The 20,278-nt window shown below is 35.8% G+C and overlaps 1 protein-coding gene across 1 annotated transcript; it reads right to left on the bottom strand.

Moving 5' to 3' along the window:
- Window positions 1-9,431: 9,431 nt before the first annotated feature.
- Window positions 9,432-19,704, bottom strand: HMGN5 (high mobility group nucleosome binding domain 5). The gene is made up of 6 exons (XM_054695660.1): window positions 19,581-19,704; window positions 17,858-17,887; window positions 17,322-17,351; window positions 16,719-16,772; window positions 15,086-15,232; window positions 9,432-12,757 (listed from the first exon to the last, which is right to left on the bottom strand). The coding sequence occupies exons 1-6, from the start codon at window positions 19,593-19,595 to the stop codon at window positions 12,005-12,007; spliced, it is 1,029 nt and encodes a 342-aa protein (XP_054551635.1). The 5' UTR covers window positions 19,596-19,704; the 3' UTR covers window positions 9,432-12,004.
- Between the last annotated feature and the right edge of the window lie 574 nt (window positions 19,705-20,278).

Genomic DNA, 20,278 nt, shown 5'->3' with positions numbered 1-20,278 from the left:
ATTCTTTTTATATCATGCAGTTATTTTATTTTCTTACTTAAAGTTTCTATCTCAATCCTCTGTGGTCTGCAATTATTGGAAGGCTATGATCGGCCACAGTGAACATGATATTTTGGTGGGTTGTTCATCAGGGTCACCACAGAGCATATTGCACTTATAGACTTTTCATTATGGGGTTTATAGACTGTGGCATTTCCAGAGATTGGAAAGATGCTCAACACTCCCCCTTGTATAAGTGCAAATCCTCTACCTGTGCTATTAATGAGGTTTCAAGCAAGGGAGTCTGTTTAGCCTGAGAGTAGGGTAAAGAGTAGCCAGATTGTTAGCATAGACTTCTTCACAGGGACTTTTATTGTGTTGCTGCCATTTATTGGTTCCATGTTTGATAATAGTTGCCTTCTGTATTTTGATGCTTTTTCAATTGGTGCATAGATATTGATTAGTGTTATGTCTTCCTGATGTGTCGTTCCCTTAATCATTACATAGTGTCCATCTCTGTCTCTTTTTACCATTTTTAACTGGAAGTATATTTTATCTGCTGTAAGTGTGGTTGTTCCTGCCCTTCTTTGGGTCCCATTTGTTGTAAGATTATATCAATAAATGAATACAAAGCATTTAATAATATTCAACATTCATTTGTGATAAAAATACTCAAAAACAGGGGATAGATAGAACTTTACTCAACACAATCAAGTCCATATGCAACAAACCCACAGCCAACATTATACTCAATGGTAAAAGCTGAAATCTTGTCCTCTAAGATCAGGTACAAAACAAGGATGTCCACTATAGCCATGACTATTCAACTTAGTATTGGAAGTCCAAGCTAATGCAATCAGGAAAGAGAAAAATATGAAAGGAATACGAATTGGGAAAGAAGAAGTAAAATTTTTCAAAATAGATCTGTACAGAATCCAATTCTTTTCATCTGATTATTACCTAAGAAGTGGCCAAGAGAAGATGCTCCCTTTCTAGAGATAGCTGAATTTAAAGACTTGTTTGCTTTACTAAATTATATGGACCAGGAAAGTACAGCCAGAAATCTTTTGGGGCTGATTTTTAAGGAACTTTGTAATAACAAAGTTCAATAATACTGGATACTTGTAATGGGAGAGAACATGGGAGGTCTATTAAATACCTTGACCATCACCCCAAGTTGTGCTATTTTCAGTCTTCAGATTCTTTGAAGTTACGAATATGACACTTTAATTTCAAGGGCCACAATGATGTACTTAGAGTCAGTAAGTGTACTAATTTAAAGCCATGGACGCTGACAGAAGCCATTGAAACATCTGGGTCAGAGATAAAGTAGAAAAATGTCATATTCTCATTGGAAGTTGCTGTGAGACAAATCTCCATGGGTTTTTTGGTAATCTTCTTGTCTTACATTCTGGATGATCTCTCAAAAATGCTTGTGTGGCAGCCTTAGAAGATACAGTGTTTCCTTGTGAGACAGAAGGAAGATATTGATATGTGTGCTAACCATTATAATAATTTCTCCTCCAGGGACAAAGGTTAGGCAAGTTCTCTTCCATCTTCTTTAAAATATTGGTGTTTTTCAAACTCAGGATTCCTTGGCTACGATGAAAACCCATTGAATGCTCAGTATCCACCTGAACAAATCTCCACAATACCTCTATAGAACTATGGGAGCAAGGGAAACTATCAATAGTACAAACATGAAGCTCATGCTGCCTGCTGTGCCATGAATAATAAAGTCCTCTGTCTACTGTCTTCTATCAGCATTCCTGAAACAGTGGCAGACCAACATGGCAGCTTGCAAATAGATTAAAATATCAGAACCGTCATGGTTTTTGATAGATTCTAAGGCTTTTTGAATGACTACATTGTGACTAAGTGAAAGTTTAATCTTATGAACGGTGGTTCTCTAGGTTCTACTTTTCCTTTGATTGCTTTAATTTGGACTTAATATATCTTCTGTACTGATTACACATAGAATAATCAAGGTAAGACAGAGAGAGGTAAAGTAAGCTTAAAGGAGGGATAAAGTTATAGATGACTTTCAGGTTTAGGTTTAGATAACCCAGACCAGATCACCAAGGTAACAAAGCAGTGCTATCGAATAACTGAAAAGTGTTCATTTGAATTGTTTATTTTGCATAAGCTATCTCTGGGAAGCCATGATACAATGAAAGGATGGAAGAAAGGAAGGATCCCTCCACATGGTGAGGAATAATCTCTAAGATACCCATTAGCTCTGAATGTCTTGAATTTGGTATTTTGGGTACATATGGACAGTTTTAATAAAATCCAAAATTCTGAATGATTTATAAAAACAGAAATTTATTTCTCTCAGAACTGGAGCCTGAGAAATCCAAGCTGAATATATCAGCAGAGTCAACATCAAGGGAGACATTCCCAGTTCATAGATGGCCATCTTTTCACTGTGTTCTCACATGGTGGAAGGCACCAGGGAGTTCTGTGCTATTTATTTTATAAATGCACTAATCCTATTCATAAGGACTATACTCTTATAGCTTAGTAACCTCCCAAATGTCCAACCTACAAATACCATCAACTTGGGGGTTATGATTTCAACATGAATATTGTGGTTTTTCTTTTTACTTCAACCAAAGATGCCTACAAATACTTTTAAAATTACATATATATTGAAATAAAGTACCATTATTTTATATCCTTGTGAAATTTTTTTGACAGTATTGGATTTCTCCCCTCAGGTGTGGTCACCATAGCTCTCCCACCCATAGTCCTCCACTATAGTCCACTGTACTTTTCCCAACTCTGCTCTCAGCCCTCCCCCTCTGCCTTCTTTTTCTCTACCCTCCGGGATGCCTCATATTTATGGTAAATTTTCAAGGGTTAGTTTTAAAGTGTGTCTTTGACTCTATGTTTGATTTCTCTATATTCCACATATAATGGAATATCTGTGTTCTCCAACATGATTTTTGGGAGAACACAAACACTCAGGTCATAACATTTCAACACTGGCTTCCCAAATTCATTTATTTGTTGCATGCAAAGTACATTAATTGCATTCCAATAGTCCCTAAATCTTAAGTCAGTCCAGCATCAACTCAAAAGTCCAAGTCCAAAATATCTAAATATCTAAGTAATAGTATGACTCAATGTTTAATTTTTTCTGCATATTAACAACTTAGTTTTTATTTCTGAATATCACAAACTTCAATCAGAATACTTTTAAAAAATATTATCCTGCATGCATTTAACAAATCTGAGAAGGGACATGTTTCCAGTCTACTTGCACTGTAACTATGAAGTTTAACCGAACAGCCACTTAACATGTATTTAAAATCATTAAGTACAGTACTAATGAAAACATCCATACATTAATCAGATGGCATCCTACCCCTATGCACATGTTCACGTAACACTTCTGGCAATTACCCTGGCAAATAGTCAAGATGTAGATGAAGGAATCTTCTCCCTAAAAAGTATATTGAAGGGATTAAATATCATTGTTGTCACTGTCATCGTCATCATGGTCATCACTACTGAGGACTAAGCTGCTGCTTGTGGACAGGGGACCATCTTCCTTAGGATGCCCCACAACAATGTCTAATTTATCCTCAAGCAAAAATTCTCTCCAGTTCTGAACCTGAGAAATAAAACATTACGTGCTTCCAAAATACAATGAGACAGGCATAGGTTAAATAATCTCATTCCACATGGAAGAAAGTGCAAAGAAAAGGGTGACAGATCACAAGAAAGTAAAGAAAAAAAAAAAAAAACAACTGACAAACATTAAATCTTAAGGTTTGAGAATAATATTTGCTAACATGATGCTTTGCCCTCCAGATCTACAGGGGCAGATGTCCTATTTTCTATACTCACTGGGATGAGTAATCTTCCTTTGAGACACACTGAAAAATCTCTACCCCCTAGACATTGCTGAGTGAAATCCACGTGGTAGCTGTAATGGGCTGAAGTTATCTTTCTCTAATTCTAACAGTTTGGAATCATGGGAGTGGCCCGCCCTCCCTATTTCTACTGGGCATTACTGACTCTCTGCAATGGTCCGCTGCCTGGGTCTTGTGTCCAAGACTCTGAGACTTTTTCCATCAATTGAACAAGCGTTTTCAATATATTCAACATCAAGAGACTGAGAATTTTACAAATTTAAGTTTAATTTTTTTTCATTTACAATTCCATCTTTAATTTTTTTTTCTATCTTACTGCATTTAATTTAAGCATTCAAGAGAAAACAGGCAGCTCCCTTAACAGTTTGCTTAGAAATGTCCACAGCAAATATCTAATTCCATCATTCACAAGTTCTGCCAGTGAGGAATTTCTAGTTCATAGAGAGTTGAGCTTTTACTGTGTCATCATCTTGTTGGCAATGGCTAAGGAACTCTGTGAAGAATTTTTTTATAGGGCCACTAATTTCATTTAATCGTTCTCCAGAGATTCCACTTCCTAATAAGTCTTGGGGAGTAGAATTTTAGCATTGAGACCATGGTACCATTTCATCACATATTTTGACATTTGATTTTGAAAATTTTCAAATATATTGACAAATCTAAAAAATAGTAAGGTGAAAAACCATGTAACCTCAGAGTTAATATTTTAATATTACTTTTTTACATATCCATTTCTAATTCTTTTACCCATTCTTCCAGTTATTTTTGATGAATTTCAAAGTAAGTCACAGACAGTATTCTTTGCCTTAAAACCCTCCAGCATACGTATCATTAATTACAGTTCAACATTTACTTATTTTTTCTTTCCTATTTTAAAGATTTATTTATTTATACAAGAACTGGGGTACAGGCCAGAGGCGTGGGAGGGTGAGAGATACACCAGAAATAGAGCGGGGAGCAGAACAGGCAGATGGACCAAAATACACTGCTGAGGGGAGCAGCAGGTGAGACAGGAGAGGTCTGCCACACCATGTGGGTATCTCCCTGGCTGGCCGGAAATAGAACCCACACTGCAGAGGCTCCAGACAGCTTTATAGCACTGCGCTCAACCTGCTGTGCCACCAGGGAGGCCCTTATTTTTTTCTTTTTGAGCTTTCTATGATTGTATAACAAGTTACTTCAAATTTGGGGTTTTCAAAGACCATCCATTTATTAGACCACAATTCTGTAAGTCAGTGGCTGATATTGCTGGGTAATCTGCTTAAAGTACCAATGGTTTACATCAGGGGATAAACCAGAACAAATTCTCATCTAGAGGTTCTGGGGAACAGTACACTTCCAAGCTCATTTTGATTGTAAACCAAATTCAGGTTCAAGTGACTCTCAGTTTCATTTTTTTTTTGTTAGTTTTCAGTCAGGGACATCTTTCAGGTCCTAGAGATGACCATATTAATTGTAACATTGTACTCTCTATTCAACAATAGAGAATCTCCCTTGAATCAACTCATTTATGCTTTGAGTCTGACTTCTCCTTTTCTGACATTTAGACCCATTATTAATGAGATCACCTTTATATTATGTCCATCTATATGCTCTCCCTTTCTTAAAATTAACTATGTCATGTAACATTGCCTAATCACAACAATTTAATCCATCATATTTATATTACTAGAGATTCTATAGGGCATGTACACAAGGAGCAAGGAATTTTGGACAATATCTTAGAATTTTGTCTAGCACAGAAGTAAAACTTATGTGACTTGGAAGACAAATTTTGAATGTATCATTCCATGAATTATAGTAAATATATTCACTTCATGAAGTTCCCTGTGTCTTTGTTCAATAAATCCCTACCTATGTATCCCTCAGAAGAAACCATTTTTTTTTATTTTATTCTATCAGATTGGATTTGTTCTAGGATAGGAGTTGGCAAACTACAGCCCAAGGGGCAAACCTTATCCATTACCTACTGTGTAAATAAAGTTTCATTGGCATGCAGTCATACTTTTTCCTTTACTTATTGTCCCCAACTCTGTTAATCTTGTTCTATAACTTCACATAAATTGAATCATGTAGTATTTATTTAATTATTCCTGTAAATCTCTTTCACTCAGCGTATTTTTGAGATTCTTCTATGTTATTGCATCTGTCAGTAGCTATTTCAAAAAATAAAGTAAACATATAATTCATTTCATAAGAAACTTCCATTACCCCAGTTCTTTTTTTAAGACTTATTTTATTTATTTATGCAAACAAGAGCTGGGATGTAGACCAGAGGTGTTGGGTGGTGGGTGAGAAGATTCCCCAGAGATAGAGTGGGGAGCAGAATAGGCAGATCTACTGAAATATACTGCTGAGGGGAGCAGTAGGTGAGAGAAGAGAGGTCTGCTGCACCATGTGGTTTAGCTCCCTGGCTGGGGATCGAATTCATGCTGCAGTGGCTGTGGATAGCTTCATTGTACTGAGACTTAACGCCTTGAGCCACCAGGGAGTCCCACTGCCCTAGTTCTATCTGAGCAGGAAACTTACCCAAAATACACAGGAAGCTGGATAGAGCATTCTGGTGCTCCACTCTCAGCAGCAACTTAACAGAGTTCAGTCATCAACTGTGCCTCTGTAGAAACAAACTGGTGGAATTGTCCAACATATAAAGGGATGATATGCCAGGATGAATTAAGATCTATGATACAAGGATGGTTCAACATATACTCAATCAGCATAATCATCAATCAACATATCATCAATCAACATAATACATCACAATAGAATGATATAAAAATTATATTATCTCATCAGATGCAAAGAAACTTGAGAAAACTCAACTTCAAATCATGATAGAATTTATAAAGAAATTGCATGTAAAAGGAACATAGCTCAACATGCCAGAGACCATATAAGACAAGCCCCAGCTAACATCAGATTCAGTGGTGAAAAGTTGAATGCTTTGTCTCTAAAGATGAGGAACAAGATGAAGGTGCCTACTCTAACCATATCTATTCAATAAAGTTCTGAAAGTACTGACTAGAGCAATTAAACAAGAAAAGAAAATACATCTGAATTGGAAAGTAAGAAGTAAAATGTGCCTGTTTGCAGGTTATATAATATTATATATATAGAACATCCTAAAGACTCAAACAAAAAGTACTAAGAAATAATAAACACATTGTGTTAAGTTGCAGGATACAATTAAACAAATTAGTTACAGGGGGCCAGTGTTGTGGAGCCTGGCAAGTCCAGCAGCTCCAAAAGACAGGAAATCCTCCCAAATGATCCCCATGATTTCTGGCTGCAGTAAGAGGAATATCTTACAGTTAATCAAAGTGACACTATGCAGAGACTCCCGCACCATGGGTTGAGACTGAAACACCATTTATATATCAGATATCAGCAGACTACATAAAGTGAACATGGAGAAAATTCACTGGTCGATGGACAGGTGAGTGGAGAGAGATGCCTGAAGGCTTCTGTTTGGGGTACATACAGCAGGGCTGCCTGCTAGCTAGGATCTCTTGGGGGAAGGGAGGGTAGTGTGTGGAGGCTCAAATCCTTGAAAGAAGGGAAACTCATATGGAAGAGTTGAGATGTTTCACAAAGCAGGGTCCCTGGCAAAGAAAGAACAGAGAAGTTGATCTAGAGTGTATTCCCACTACCTCACAGCTAGGGGCTACTACTGACCTTATGAATTGAATTTAACAGCACATAAATTGTCTTATATCTGAAACCCCAGTGTAGGAGGATATTGGTAGTACCAGAAACACAAGCCAGTTCCCTTATCCCCTCACCTCTCAGCAAATCTGCTTTAATAGCTAGACAAATCTCCCCCACCCCACCCCCAGTCAGTTTCCTCCACCACACTAAAGACTCAGCACATGCAAATATAAGTCTCAGGAGCTACAGAAGTAACCATAGGCCAAGAAAATCAAATCAAAACAAAAATACAGCACCACCTGCAGGAAAAGTAAAAGTAGTATCACACTCAAATAACTCAAAGTTATTTTATTTTTTAAAAACTAGGGAAATTTAAAGAAGCAAAATGGACAGACAAAAAAATACGTGACACATGGTAACTATAGACATCAAGGGAGTATAATATCACATGGAGAGGACAACAATCCACAAACCAACCACTAAAGACCTCGAGAGATAAAGACATCATCAGGAGAAAACTACTATCTAAAATCCAACCATAAAGACATGAAAGATTTCTCTCCCTATAAGATAGGTAATTCAAAATATTATTATAAAGAAACCCAAAGAGCTAGAGGAAGTTCTAAAAAACTACTCAAAGCAGTATGAGAGAACCCAGAGCTAAGCAGAGATAATACAAAATTTAGGAAAAAATGAACTCAGATATAAAATAAACATAAAATAGAAATTATAGCATTAAGTAATAAAATAAGAGGCTCAGGATGTATATAACTCAACAAATGAGACCTTAAAAATCTCTAGCAAAACCTATGGAAGGGAATTTACTCTGGCCCAACTCCTATGAAAAACAGTATGGAGGTTTCTCAAAATATTAAAAATAGATCTACCATATGATCCAGCAATTTCACTCCTAGGTATCTACTCTAAGTATGTAAAGACACTAATTCGAAGAATATATGCATGCTTATGTCCACTGAAGCACAATTTACAAAAGCCACCTTATTGAAGAAACATAAGCGCCCAAGAACAGATGAGTAGTTGAAGATGTGGTATATATACACAATGGAATACTACTAATCTGTGAATAATAGGCTCTTTCCCTTTGCAACATCAGTACAAACGGAGGGGATAATACAAAGCCAAATAATTAGAAGGCAATAGATACTGGATGGTTTCAGTTTATGTGGAATATAGAGATAAAAACACAGTGTCAGGCAAAACAAAACCAATTAACAAACCCTAGAAATCTAGGGGCCTCCCTGGTGGTACAGGCGGTTGAGCGCTGCACTGTGAAGCTGTCCACAGCCTCTGCAGCACAGGTTCGATCCCAGCTGGCAGGTGAGAATCCCACATGGTGAAGCAGACCTCTCCTGTCTTGCCCACTGCTACCCTTAGCAGTGTATTTCGTCAGTCAGCCTGTTCTGTTCCCTGCTCTGTCTCTGGTGAATCCTCTCACCCTCCCGCGCATCTGGCCAGTACCCCGGTACTTGTATAAATAAATAAATCTAAAAAAAAAAAAACCTAGACATTTAACTTTAGAAATATACCACCAGAGAAGGACTCAGTTTGGTGAGCAAAGTGTGAAAGGTTCAAAAGCACTTTGGTGGGCTGTGGGTGCCTTGGTAGTTGGTGTGGTATGATAACATTTGTCTGAAGGGGTATGATCCTATATCTCTGAATCATATAGTGCTGTAAATCAATGTTACCTCAATTAAAGAGTAATAAGAAATAAAATAAAGAATGTCTGAATATGTTTCCTTAAGCAATAAAACCAACAGAAGGAACTTTATAGCAAAATCCATTATTAATGTTAAATATTGTCTTTTATTCCTAGACACTAGAATTAACCATCTAAAACAGAAATCAAGAGAACAATTCCATTTATAGTATCAAAAAGAATAAAACACTTAGGAACAAATTTAATCAAGGAAGCACGCCTTGTACACTACAAACTACAAATTAGTTTAAATAAGAGACCCTAAATATATGAAAAGAATTCTTGTGTTTGCATCATTTGTTGACACAGAAATAATTCCTAAATTGATTTGCATTTCTATTGTTATCTTTACCAAAACTCCAGCTGCCCCTCCTTTTTTTTTTGGTACAATGTACAGCCGAATCCTAAAACTTGTGGAAATGTAAGGAACTCTGAACAACTAGAACAATATTGGAAGAAATATACTTCTGGTTGTCAAAATTTACTACAATGCTAGTTACCAAATGTGATACTAACATAGTATAGATAAAATAGTTTAGAATGAGAATTCAGAAAAAAATCTCATACATCTGTGGTCTATTGAATTTTGAGGAGTGCCAAGATTATCCAATGGGGAAATATTTTCAACAAATGGTGGTTGGACAAATGGATAGTCACATGAAAATGAATGAAGTTGGAAACCTGCTGCACACCATATATAAAATTCAAAAATGGATCAAAGGCCTAAATGTAAGAGATAAAACTGTAAGTTCTTTATTTAGATAGATGTACATTTTTATGATTTGGGGGTTGGCTCAAGATTCTTAGATATGCCACAAAACACAAACAAGATAAAGTAGCTAATTGGACATTTTAAATTTTTAAAAAATTAAAACTTTTGCACATCAAAAGACAATATAAAGGAAGTGAAAAGACAACCTATAGGGCCTCCCCAGTGGCGCAGCGGTTGAGCGCTGGGTTGCAAAGCTGCCTGCAACCTCTGCAGCGCCGGTTAGATCCCTGGCCACCCGCAAGGGTCCCACATGGCGCGCAGAGCTCTCTTGCCGCCCACTGCTCCCCTCAGCAGTGTACTTCGTCACTCTGCCTGTTCTACTCTCCGCTCTGGCTCTGGTGAATTCTCTCACCCTCCCCCGCCTCTGACTGTACCCAGTGCTTGTATAAATAAATAAACAAACAAATAAATAAAATCTTTTTAAAAAAAGACAACCTATAGAATGGGGGAAAAGTTTTGCAAATCACATATTCTTTTAAGGGACTAGTATCTGAAGTATATACATAATTTTACTATACTAAATACTAAAAAGATAACCCATGTAAATGACCAAAGCATATTAGCTATTTCTCCAAAGAAGATATACAAATGGCCAATAACCAAAAAGATGATATGCTCAACATCATTTTACAAATGCAAATCAAAATCACCGTGATTTTGATACCTCCCTCAAAAAAAAAAAAATCATCCCACTAGGATAGCTATAATAAAGAAAACATCAAGTTCTGACAAAGACTGGGAGAGATTCAAATCCTCATACATTGCTGGTGAGACTATAAATGCTAAAGTTACATTGGAAAGAAGTCTGGAAACTACTCAAAAATATAAAGATAGAATTACTATATGGCTCAGTGGTTCCACTCTTACATGGATGCCCAGGAGAAATGAAAATATACATGCACTCAAAAACTTGTACATGAATGCTCATGGTAGCATTACTCATAATTGATAAAACATGATAACTTAAATGTGTACCAATGTAATATACTATTCAGTCATAAATAGGTATGATGTAATGGCACAGGTAATATGGGTGAACTTAAAAAATAATCTAAATGAAAGAAGCCAGTTGCATATTGTGTAACGCCATTTATATGAAATACCAGAATAGTCAAATCAATAGAGATAGAAAGTTGATTAGTGGTTGTCAGGGAACCCTTATGAGAGGGAGAATACAGAGGCATTATTAATCGTACTGTTTCTTATTAGGGTGATAAAAATGTTCTGGAACTAGATAGTGGTGATGGTTGCACAAATGATTGAATGTATTAAAAACCACTGAATTGTATAATTTGAAATGGTTTAAATGGTGATGTATATGTTATGTTAGTTTTATATTGGTGCAAATTTAAATTGCTTATATGACATCACAATAGAAAAAATTAAATATAATATTTCCCTACATTTTTGGAGATATAACAAACTACAATCATCTTTGAAGAGTCTTTTTATTAAGCTAAGTCAGTAAAATTCTGTGGATACATATATAATCAGAACTGCCCTTCTGAAGTAAATATTTGTATCGTTTTTAAAAATGGAATTACAATTTTACTTTTTCCCTCAAGCTGACAAGAAAGTTATATTTGGGAAAGATAATTCAACTCTTAACATTACACGAAAATAGTTCACCTTCTTTATAAAAGCAATTTAGAGAACCACAAGAATGTTGGAGGAAACTCTTTGAGACCTAGCTTGTAAAATTATCACATAGAATAAAACTAAAATCCAAAGACTTAACACATGATTTACACAATGCAAAATTCACTGACAAAGTTGAAAGCATATTTTTCTATATATTCTACTATTATAATCACAAAACTTCAAGATGAAGGTCTCCTGTTAGGAATTTTGTGGCTACTAATCAGTATGAAGATGTTCTGAAATTAAACTGATGCTAAAGAAAAGCTATTTTTATAAAATATTTGATAAAAATATTCATCTATATTTCTATTAACATTACAACATGGAGGTACATATTGCCAATTTATGAAAGTATAAAGGGCAGCTTTAAACAATACTCTGAGACTCTTTTGTTTCCTCTTCTTTCCCAGCTTCAGGCTTGTTTTCACCTTGTTTTCCATTTCCTCTATCTTTTCCATCTCCTTTTCCATAGTCTTCTTGTTCTTCTGCCCTATCTTCCTTTTTTCCTTCTTCCATATTTCCATCTTTGCCCTCATTTCTATCTTCTATTTTTTCCTTTCCATTATCTTCTTTTCCACCTTCATCCTCTTTTCTGTCTTTGTCTTCTTGTCCATCATCATTCCTTTTTCTATTTTCATTCTCTTTTCCATCTTTCTCTTTCCCATGTTTTTCATCTTCTTTCTCTTTTCCATCTTCTTTCTTTTTCCCATCTTTGTTCTCGTTTCCATCTTCTTTCTCTTTTCCATCTTTATCCTCTTTTTCATTTCTTTTTGCTTTTTCCACTTCTGATTCTTTGTCATCTTCTCCTTTCCCTTTTCTATCTTCACCCTCTTTTTCATCTCCTTTCTCTTTTTTACCTACTTCCTCTTTTCCATCTTCTCCTTTCTCTTTTCCATCTTCATTCTCTTTTTCATATTCTCCTTTTTCTTTTCCATCTTTGTTTTCTTTCCCATCTTCTCCTTTTTCTTCTTCAACTTGATCTTCTCTATCTTCTTTCTGATCTCCTTTTTCATCTTCTTTTCCATCTACTGTGACCTCTTCTACTTTTTCTTCACCCTCTTCTTTGACATTTTCAGTTTCTCCTTTTATTTCTTCAATGTCTTTTTTAGAAACTAGTACCTATATGTGCAGGAAAAAAAGATTATATTTTTAAGTTTAGAACTGTTTCCCCTAAATATTTAGAGTGAATTATATCCACTATATGGAAAAAGTAAAACTTCATTTACAACAAAGTAATTTTCTTGTGGAAAAGGTCTCCTACATATCAAATCATGAGAAAAGCATCATAAGAAATAGAATTAAAATATTTCCACAAAAGCATGCACAAATGGATTTGGAACAATAAATTCAGGAAAGCTTATAAATATAAATAAATTTCATTACAAGTATGCAAAAACAAGGCAAATACAGGGAAAAAAGTACATTTGTTCTGTTCAGCAATTCTCAATGAGCAGCTACTCATTGAGATATAACTGACTTATATATAATATATTTATATTATATATAATAGACTTTGTTTCTGTAATGGTGACATTTAAGTTTTCTTTGCAAAATAATTACTTATTTCACTTAGCATAGTATCTTTAAGGTTTATTCATAGTCACAAATGGCAAGATATTATTCTTTTTCATGATCAATACTATAAGATTTCACTAATGAAATAACAAAGCAAATAAAGTAAAAACAAAAAAACCTCTTGGTATAAAGATTGGTGCTTACCAGAGGGGAAGGAGATTAAGGGTTGGATGAATTTTGTAAAATGGGTCAACTGTATGGTAATGGATACAAACTAGACTTTAGGTGGTGGTATCAATGTAACATAGAATGCACGAATGTTGAAATATAATGTTTTACATCTGAAACTTATGTTATTAATGAATGTTATCTCAATAAAATTTATTAAAATATGGCAAAGAAATATCTGTATGCCCATGTTCACTGTAGCATTACTCACAGTAGTTAAGACATGGAAAAAAACCTACGTGACAATCAATGGATGAATAAAGAAAATGTGATATACATATGCACACAATGGAATATTATTCAATCATATAAAGAGGGATTTCCTGTCATTTACAACAAATAGATGAACCTTGAGGACATTATGCTAAGTGAAATAAATCAGAGAAAGGTAAATACTCTTTCCATATTCTCACTTTATATAGAGAACATTAAAAAAAAAAAAACTTACAGAAACAGAATAGATTGGTGGCTGCCATGGGTAGGGGGAATAGGTGAAGGTGGTCAAAAGATATAAACTTCCAGTTACAAGATAAAGCCCTGGGATATAATGTACACCATGGTGACTATAATTAACAGTACTATTTGAAAGTTGTTAAGTGTAGATTTTAAAAGTTCTCTCTATGAATAAAATCTTAACCATGTGAGCTGATGGACATGTTAATTAACCTTTTTGTGGTAATCATTTTGCAATGCATACATATATAAAATAACTATGTAATACACTTAAAAAAAGTTACTTGAAAAGTCTTCTACCAGGTATCATAAGATCACATATAATATTCTCCTTATATGTGCATGTTTAGTTCATAGATTTGGCATTTGATCCCATTTTCATTGTTTTATTACAATATCTATACTTCCTATACTTCCAAAATACAAAAAACAATGTACACCAATGTTATCTCAATATGAAAAAAAAATAAGAGTGGTATATATTAAATATGCAGAGAAAGACCTATTGGAAACATTTACACAGTGATTCTGTTTTTGCAGTCTGCAGAGGGAACAAAAGAATCATATGATATGGGAAAGGGAGTGACAAATAGTTCATTTATTAACAAAAGGAATACAGAATTGTCCTCTATTTAATAAGAGAATCATAATATTCGTACTAAGTCATGACTACTGTCATTGTGTTCCTCCTACTACCCATAATTTTCCTCCCACTCTCATAATTTGAATCCATTTTTTTCTTTCTCCCCTAGATTCCATTATACTATATGCTAAGGACTGAATATTTGTATCTCCCCAAACTGATATGATGAAATCTAATCCCCAATGCAATGGTATGTGGAGGTGGGACCTATGGGAGGTGATTAGGTCATGAGGGTAGAACACTTAAGAATGAGATTAGTGTCATAAAAGAGGCCTCAGAGTGCTCTCTGACTCCTTCAACCATGTGTGGACTAAGTAAGAAGACTTTTGTCTATTAACCAGGAAACATATCCTCAGTAGTCACGAAAAATGCTGGCACCTTCATCTTGAAATTGCTAATGTCCAGAACTGTGTGAAATAAATCTCTATTGTTTATTAGCCATATAGTTTATGATATTCTATTAAATCAGCCCAAACTGACTGAGACACTATAGAAACACTACTCATTTAATGTTTCTCAACTTTAAAACTACAAGGTAATAAGAATTCTTTCAGATGTACCCACTGTTAAACTTTCAAATGGAGAAATCTGATAATATTCTAAGGTACCTCTATAATTTTGGCTTCTCCATTTTTAGCACTTTCATTGTTGTATTCTTCTTTAACGTCTTCTTCCTTTATTTCCTCTATTGCTTTGGCACTTATATCACAAGGATCTGTGTTTTTTTCCATCATTTCACTTTTTGTCTTCATTTTCTGTCCAGTAACACAAAAGAATAAAAATAAATACAGCAAAGTCTTACTTGATGTCATGGATAGGTTCTTGGAAACTGACTTCAAGTGAAAAGACCTATAACAAAGGAGGACCTCAAATGAAGTTGTCTAGTTCAATGTCTGCCAAATTTTTTTCTCATCAACATAACAAAACAATGCTTAAAGAAACACACTATTTGCTATTTGAGGACCTGCTGTATACAATTTCACTGCTATGTTAATCATGTGGCCCAGTTTACTTTACTAATTCTTTAATAATTTATGGAAAGGATTTAAAATACCCATATAAACTTAATACTAACAAAATTGTACAGTGACACTTTCTTTGTAAACTTGAAGCAACATTAAAAATGAGTATGTTTTTCTGATATAAAACACATTTTGTTTTAGATGAGAGGTAACAAATTAAAATGTTGACCAGCAGTCTCTCACGACCAACTGCTAGAATCACGTTAGACTTTGATAAATTTTCTCTGACTAGAGGGAGTCAATTTATTTCTATTATGTCTAATAATCAACAGCAGGGTTTTGTTGATTATGAAACCTCACTGGCAATAATTAAGAGAACTACTATGTTAGTAAAAACATCAATTTAATACCTGCAGATATAGATGATTCAATCTCTGGGTCTACAAGCTTTGGAATGTCTTGAATCATGATTTACCAAAAAAGCCCTTTGCATAAGTGTGTATGTAGAAGAAAGAACACTGGGTTAAGGGCACAGACATCTTGTGTTTAAATTCTGGATCTGTGACTTATATGATCTTGAGCAAAAGCATAAATCTCTTTGAGTTTGTTTTTTCATATGTGAAAGACAGTAATATCACCTACCTCATAAGGATGTTATAAGGAGCAAATGAGAAAATATTTGTGAAATTGCTTTAGAAACTGTAAAATAAAATATAGAAAGTTATTACTCTTTCACACATGAAAAACTGAGAGTAAGGGAAGATAAAGTATTTTAAAGTCCATGATTACATAGTATCTGTTTTATTCTATCACTATCTTCTACTTTTAAAGGAAATAAACGGCACTTGCTATTTTAATAACTTGTAAATTGAGTACCTAGTTTTATAGAATTGTGACCTTGAAATGTGAAATAGAAGAAAAATAATAAGAAACTTTCTCTTCATTGTCATTTACTGTTATTATTATTGCTAAAACTTCACTTTAGTTTTAACAATATCTTAATATTTTCAAAGCAATGTAAAAATATGACTATAATTTAGTTTCTTTCACCAAAGTCGTAGAATTAGATGATCTCTAATATTCCTCCTAGCTTTAAATTTTATAATTTTAAGAATTCAAGCCATCCTTAAAAGATCATTCATTGAGTATGATTCTCAAAGGGCTTAAATGTGCCTTATGATGTAATGTGAGGTAGGCTGAACAGAAAAAAAGCAAATCTATCAGCTGTATGCTTTTCCAAAAAATAATTTTCTTTAAACCTTGCAAGTTGAATATTTACCCTTGGAGTTGATGTTCTTTTGGGCTTCACCTCAGGAATAATGGGCACAGGCATCTAGATCAAAAAACACAAATGTGGGGGGAGAAAAGTGAAGAAAGACCACTAACAATGAAATCCAACCTGTTAATTAAACCAAATGCATACAATTCAAATTGAGCACTAGGAAAAATTATTTCCTTGTGAAAGTTTTTTCTCAAAATGTCAAAAGCCAATCTTGTTTTGGGCCTCCCCTGGTGGCCCAGCGGTTGAGCGCTGGGCTGCGAAGCTGCCTGCAGCCTCTGCACCGCTGGTTCAATGCCCAGCCACCAGTTCGATCCCCAGCCACGGAAGAGGGTCCCACATGGTGCGACAGACCTCTCCTACTGCCCGCTGCTCCCCTCAGCAGTGTATTTCATCACACTGCCTGTTCTGTTCCCCACTCTGGCTCTGGCTCTGGTGAATTCTCTCACCCTCCCGCACTTCTGACTGTACCCAGTGCTTGTATAAATAAATAAACAAATCTTAAAAAAAAATCTTGTTTTAAATTATAGCATTGCGCAGGAATTTGTGAATTTAAAAATTACATTTTATAATACATGGGCAACTTTTAAAAAGACTACTCACAGCAGATAATCTGGCTGATCTTCTCTTTGGCTATAAATGAAAACAATGACCAGTTAAGAGAATTATAGATACACAACACTAGAATTATTTATATTGTGAAACTAGTTTATACTACATATATATTGTTGTTAAAGAAGCAATTGTGAACTTAATTAGAAAAAAAAAACATAGCTTTTATTTTTCCCTCTTCTGGATCATTTAAACAGCTAACGGGGTAAAAATCCAAATTAAACTTCAATTGCTAGGTGGCTGGTAACAAGGAGCCTATTTTGAAATGAAAATACAGCACCTCCTTGCAAACTGACAAAGGAATTCATTTGCTTAAAAGGAAGGTGTTTTCTCCAGTTCTTAAATACAAGATCCCAAATTCCACATAGGTTGTAGTTTTCAATACTTATTATATTTCTGAGAGAGCTCACTGGCATACCACATTTGTACTCATATGTATCAGCATCTATTTTTTAGTAGCTTATGTGTCTCAAGTTTATAAAAGGAGTGAATTTTTTCAGACAGATTCTAAAACTAAACAAACTCACCTCCTGACTCTTATCACCTTGTCCTGCAGCCTATACAGAGAAGAAAACCACACAGAAATAAGGTCATTGATATAAACATAGATCAAGAAAACAATGTTATAGATTACATCTGAAATATAACTTTATTTCCTGGATTCCAGCTCAGTAGTCAACAGTTATTTCCTAGTAGTATAGTACATACTGCTGTCTAGTAACATGCAAATGTACACCAAGATGCAAATGCATTCTCCAATACATAAATTTACACAACTGGTAATCAACTTCACCCTTATGGGTAAGTTGTGTCTCCTAAAAATAAATCTTTCAAATTAAAAACCCACCTGCTGTAGCCAGGAAAAAAGTGTGGGGGCAGGCAGAATGAAGGCGGCACTTCAAGCAGTTTCTTTGTCCTTTGCCTTATGTTTGATATGCAGTTGTATTTCTTGAACATTCTCTACTGGCTCTGGACTAGACTCCCCTTAAAGTTTTGCATATAAGAACTACAACCCCCACAATGCTTTGGGATGGGGGACTTTTATTGCCAAGTCAATGCATTATTCTGAGTACCCGGCCCGGGATTTTAAAACTTCCCGCCACAACTTTCTACAAAGTTGCTGTCAGCTCTGCAAAATAGCAACACTCTTAGCACAAGTTTAGAAAAGTGCAGCGGCGGGAAACTAAGGAAGGGGTGATGGCGGGTTTCTAATTGGTTGCTTTCGATATCTGAGCAGTCCTTCATACAGCCCTCCATTGGCACCGGGGATTTCGTTCTAATTCTTAAATTCTAGGAAGGCAGATGTATATATAGCAATCATAAGAAAGCAACCATAATACTTTAGCGCAGTGTTTTACAATTTTATCAAGGAACTAAACAGCGTTCTATGTCACTTATATAGGATACGCCCCTAAAAAGAACCCACCCCAAACAAACACACACGGAGCGTGAATTTATTTCCCATCCAAGAGGAGCCACGAATTTCCAAGTGAGGATTTGCCCTTGAATAGCTCATATCAATTCTGTATATCCAAAGTGAACAAGTCCATGCCACCCCAACATCACCAACAGCTCATCTATCCACTTTTAGAAAGGTTGGAGAGCCCCAGATCTTTCAACCTTAAACTTGCTAATTACTCTCTCCCTTCCTAGTTTTGAGAAGGGAGTTTGAAGCCTGCGCCGCCTAATGGCATAGCATTACTATTGCAAAGCCATCTGGCTTGACAAGAAGTGGAGGAGGGAAGAGGGAAAAAGGAAAAAGAAAACGGGAAGAACAAAGGCAAATAGGGGAGAAAGCCATGGCTTTCCTTCCCCCAAACGGGCGGGTTCCAGGTGGAAAAGCTGGAGACTGAGGAGGAAACTGGTGCGTGGAAGTGTGGTTGGGAGAAGTGTTCTCCAATAGGGTAAGCGGAGGAAGGGGGTGGGGTAGGAAGCGACAGCACAGTGCTATGGCTGTTTGTAATTCAGCATGGAGACACCTCTCAACGATTCTTTCTCTTAAACAAAACAAGCCAAAAGTGAACTACTAGTTGCATGCGAGACCATTCTAAATCTTACACCGACCGTTCTTTCCCCGTCCCTCCCCTTCCATTCAGTGCATCATAAAATCGAACTAGAAGCCAAAATCCTAAAATAAATAAATAAATAAATAAATAAATAGATAGATAGATAGATAAATAAATAAATCTGCCAATTAGTAAATATGTATTTCAGTCGCGAATCCCTCCTTCTACCTTCCGTTTCACATACCTTTCTTTTGGGCATTGTTGCAGTTCTATAGGAAATCTTAACAGATAAAAAGCCGAAAGCAGTCTCTCCCGGACTGCTCGAAGAGCAACTGAGTTTTCAATGAACTAAATGCAGCACGACCTGTACTCGCCTCTAAAAAAAAAAAAAAAAAAAAAAAAAAAAAATTCCTCCTTATCGGCAACATTAAACACACCAAGACGCAACCAAACTACGTGAATGGTTAGCAGGAGCTGGAACCAGATTGGAGTGACAGGCTGTCAGGCCAATAAGGGAAGGTGACCGGTCCAGGGGGTGTGGCCCAGGGTCTTGTCCAAAGGCTACCTGCTTAGACTGCCGGTGGTGGAAGAGCACGCTACTTAATATTGGCAGAGTGCTCCAGCATAAGGCCAGAGGGAAAGCGGAAGTTGTCTTGATTGTATTTTTTTCCCTTTTATGTTGTAATGACAGGCTAAAGTCACTGCAGTTGCTCTCTCCACAGTCTCCAAATCCCCATTTTTACCTCTTCCCCGTGGTAAGTGCTTTGGAAACTGAGTTTAGAATCCAGTCTCTCCATCTGCCTTTGGCAGTAGAGTGGAGATGAACTGAGGTGAGGATTCATTCAGAAAGAAGAAAAGAGTGGAGCTGTTAATCTGGTTGTGGGGATTTCCCGCCAAATAAGAATTGTGGTCCTGGCATTAGGAGGGTGCCGAAATAGCACA

The sequence above is a fragment of the Talpa occidentalis genome, unplaced genomic scaffold (genome assembly GCF_014898055.3).
Source record: "Talpa occidentalis isolate TD23 unplaced genomic scaffold, MPIMG_talOcc4v2.1 talOcc4.15, whole genome shotgun sequence".
In the NCBI taxonomy this organism is placed as follows: domain Eukaryota; kingdom Metazoa; phylum Chordata; class Mammalia; order Eulipotyphla; family Talpidae; genus Talpa; species Talpa occidentalis.
The sequence above is the reverse complement of the archived record's forward strand: the minus strand, read 5'-3'. Positions and strand labels throughout refer to the sequence as shown.